This window comes from Orycteropus afer, unplaced genomic scaffold (genome assembly GCF_000298275.1).
Source record: "Orycteropus afer afer isolate SDZICR_OR568_19922 unplaced genomic scaffold, OryAfe1.0 scaffold00157, whole genome shotgun sequence".
Classification (NCBI taxonomy): Eukaryota; Metazoa; Chordata; class Mammalia; order Tubulidentata; family Orycteropodidae; genus Orycteropus; species Orycteropus afer.
This window is the reverse complement of record NW_006921744.1, coordinates 3,550,494-3,554,709: the sequence shown is the minus strand read 5'-3', so window position 1 is coordinate 3,554,709 and position 4,216 is coordinate 3,550,494. Positions and strand designations below refer to the sequence as shown.

At 36.1% G+C, this 4,216-nt stretch overlaps 1 protein-coding gene across 1 annotated transcript in view; it reads right to left on the bottom strand.

Annotated features, from left to right (window-relative positions):
• MED4 (mediator complex subunit 4) overlaps positions 1-4,216 on the bottom strand; it is a 56,267-nt gene that overhangs the window by 23,346 nt on the left and 28,705 nt on the right. Inside the window, exons 3-4 of the mRNA XM_007946375.1 lie at positions 2,790-2,847; positions 1,278-1,364 (exon numbers count right to left, since the gene is read on the bottom strand). Coding sequence (XP_007944566.1) covers positions 1,278-1,364; positions 2,790-2,847 — 145 coding nt within the window. The remainder of the gene's footprint in view (positions 1-1,277; positions 1,365-2,789; positions 2,848-4,216) is intronic.

Genomic DNA, 4,216 nt, shown 5'->3' with positions numbered 1-4,216 from the left:
GCCAGCCTCCATCACTACTACGTGAGACGAACCCTTGGGTGTCTGTGAGTTCTGTGAGGCATTACAGCAAGATACAGAACCCTAAGACTGGGGAAATTATTGGGAGGAGGAGGAGGAGTTAATGTCTGAAATGATGAAATGACATTTGGGACATCTTTGACCTCCGGCTTATGGGGACTGGCCTAGTGCTTGCTGATCTTTCTAAGAGAAATTGTTCAAGCACTTGGAAACCCAATGGGGGTTGCTATGAATCAGAATCGATTCAATGACAGTTGAGTCTGGTTTGGTTTGGTTTTTGGTATGGAGAGAATTATGTACCTTCAAGAGACATACAGATGTAGTAACCAGCTTAAGTGATGCTTTCTGCAACTTCAAGGTAATTATTTTTTAAATCTTCACTAATGATTATCTTGTTTAAAGAAGCCCCTTTGTTTCCCAGAATGTTCTGTTTTGACCTGTACTGTCTGAGCTCCACCTGAATTTGTTCCCCTAATGTGGCCTTGTCTGCTGCAGTAACCTAAATGAAATCAATTCACCCTGAAGATAAGTTCTATCAGCTTGACAAGGTGAAGAAAAACAATTTTATAGAAACAAACCAAAGTGTTCTGAAGAAGGCATCTAGAGACCTTGAGAAGAAAGGCTATCCTACTGTGGGTGACTGACACCCTCTAGCGAGCGAGCACTTGATTGAAAGAGGAATATGTCCTGGCTGAACTTGAAATTGGAGGCATTTGGATTAATCTCACAGTAATGGGTTAAACTCAAGAGTGCTCTTGGGCAAACAAAGAAGGAGGTGAAACTACACAGTTGTTCTTTTCTTGTTAAGAATGTTCCATGAAGCATGTGACAAAGATGTCATCAAAAAGGGCTTGCACCACCTATCTTGAGGAATTATGTTACTAACTGATAATGGAAAAACTGTTTGTGGTTACACCAGACTTTGTATATAACTCACTCCTGCCTCATGTCCAGTGCCTCAACTGGAATTGTAATACTTCTTAATAAAACTCTTCTTTTCTCCTCTGAACAAAGTAAGAATTCTGTTCTTTGACATTAATTTATTATTTAAAAATGAAATGCCTAGTGGCAATGGCTTTGTAGAAAACCAAGTTTATAAAAATCATGGCCCATATTATTATAATAGAATAAAAGTAAGGAAGTATATAGTAGATGTTTCTAATGATAAATACATTTAAATCTAATTTCCATTTTTGTGTATCGTCTCCTAAGAAAGATAAAAACCACACATATCTAGAAGAAAAGAGAAATATTTTTACCTGGAACCCAGGTCAGTGGGGCACACACAGCGTTACTTGCACTAATCCTGTGTGCATACTTAATGATTTCTTCAGAGGATATAGCACCTGAGAAAGTTAAGTGGAGAGTGTAACATGTCAGTCTGGTAAACATTCAAGTTTGTAAGTGCTTACATCACGGTACTCATCTTATTTAACTTTAAATTATCTCAAATAAGATACTCTGAGTCATCTACATGTATACTGTAAACGTAAATCATATGTATTTCCAAACTAAATAAAAAGATGTTTAGAAAAATCAAATGGCATTAAGAATTTAATTTGGTAGACTCATATAATACTCAATAATCTCAATTAATAACTATCATTAAACACTATTACTATTCTGAAAGCAAGTAAATACAAGTAAACTAGAAGAAATAGAGTGCTTGATCTCCTAATGACACCTATGCTGTTAGGAAGAGCAGACACTTCACACAAGATACCACTTCACTTGGGCTTAACATGGCTCTATGCAGAAAGATATCCACAATATACTCATCAGGTGAAAAACAGCGAACATTATATAGTATGAATTTTGTTTAAAAATATATGAATATGTATTATTCTTTTTATATATGTATAAAAAACCATAGCGCTAGAATAAATCAGGACGTACACACACCAAATATTAATAGTAGTTTACCTTTAAGAAGTGAAAAGAGTTCACTTTTCACTTTATAAACTTTAGAGACAGTTTCAATTTAACAAAGTAGTGTATGTATACGTGTGTGTGTTAAATTTTGAATACTAAAACCAAAACGGAATCAGGGGCCAGATTTCAGATAGCTTAGTAACCATTACTTAGTAACATTTGTTTCCTGCCATAGAAGCCTAGCCCAGCTCTCAGGAGGGCCCACTAGCTGTTTCTCATTATATAACAATCAAACAGAAGGCTGCCAAAGAAACAGAAGTGGAAAGTGAGAAGGTAAGTCTGAGATGACTAAATGTACATCTATCTATGAGTCTTTAGGAGCAAGTAACCAAATTTTAATTATAACTCTGACTTTAGCATGAAAACTAAAAGGTCCCAAAAGGTCCATATTAGAAGGCTTCTGAAGAGAGAAACAGGACAGGAAGACATCCTGGGCCTCTGCACCATAGTTCAGACTTAGGGATGCTCCAGTCCCATTCTAGTTTTCCAAAAGATGCTCCCTTTCATTCTCTTTCGAGAACCAATTCAAATCCCGCTTGCTTCCAGCTTGTACTTTTCTTTCCCTTCTCTCAATTTTTATAAACTCAGTAATTTAAAAATAATTACTGTACATTTGTGCACAGAACCATGAACTTTTTTCTATTACTGCTTCATATACCTAGGCAGGGATATGCTACTTCTACCTCCCTCACAACACCTTGCATGGTGCTAGTACACAGTAGATTCTTTGAAGATTTATGATCACCAACATTAGCAAATGATGACCAATAATACTCTGATCAGTTTCCTGAAACCAAACTTGGATTTTTCAGGTCATCTAGTCTTCCCATGATACTAACCTTTTCTTGCTTTTTCTATTGATTTGAGTTTTTCTTTTGCTTGATAAACAGCTGTTGCCTAAACATCAGAAAAAAAAAAAAAAAAAACATGCATCAAGCTTATTGTTGTTGTTGTGTGCCCTCGAGTTGGACCCGACTCATAGCGACCCCTACTTGGGTTTCCGAGGCAGTATCACTACAGAAGTAGATTGCCTCATCTTCCTTCTGAGGAGTGGCTGGTGGGTTTTGAACCGCCAGCCTTCTGGTTAGCAGTCAAGTGCTTTAGGCACTATGCTACCAGAGCTCCTGTATCAAGCTTAGGTAACTATATCAAGCATTGTTTCTGGCCTAATTTATAACATTATTTAACCCACCGGAACAACATGCAAATTCTGAATCCCCACAATTCATTTGTAATGCTCTGAAAAACCACTGTAAATACTTTATATCAACAGTTATAATTAATGAAAAAAAATACTATATTCACGAATCAGTCTTCCATTTACAAATCAGCTGTTAGAAACAAAAGTATAAATTGGTTTATTTGCTAACTTTTTAAATATTTTCTCATGGTTTATTCTGGTTAAAGCATTCAGCTGCTAATCAGAAGGTGAGTGGTTTGAACCCACCAGTCATTCTGTGGGAGAAAGATGAGGTATTCTGCTTTGTAAAGATTTATAGTCTTGGAAACCCTATGGGACAGTTCTACTCTATCCTATAGGGTTGCCCTGAGTCATGACTGACTCAATGGCAGTGGGTGTTTTTTAATTTTCTATCTGGACATGCAAAAAAAACACCAGACTATATACCACTCATAAATGATCCTATTCTTGCATCTGTTCAAAAGTCTGAGCCAATAGATAGGATAAAATACCTTAAAATATCCCCCTTCCCCAATTTAAAAGATACATTCTTGGATTGATACTTACTTATCCATTACTTCCATGCTTAATGATTACTATTAGGAAAATATTCCCCCCTCCCCCAAAATACATGAAAGGGTAAAAAAGGTAGTGAAATTAGCATAGTACATGAAAATCCTCAACTATAACACAGTGATTAACATTGTGGAACCAGTGAGATTTAGGTTTAAATTCCATCTCTCCATTTTTTTAGCCTCCTTGGGCAAGCTGGATATTCATTTAAAGTCTTGGCTTTCTGATCTGTAAAACAGATAACAGCATTGATCTAACTGTTATGAAGTGTAAGACAGTGCATATTAAAATGTAACAGCACAGGGTCTGGTATGTGAGTGTTCAATAACGCTGGTTGTTATTATCTAAATGATAAAATTCAGTCTTATTATGGACTTTATATTCACTTTCTTTGAGTAAGTAATTGTATTTTTGGAAATCTAATCTGATGAAATAATCTTAAATGCAGACGAAAAAAAGTTTTATCTAGGGTTCGGGCAAGATGGCGGACTAGGCAGAAGGATTGCACAGACC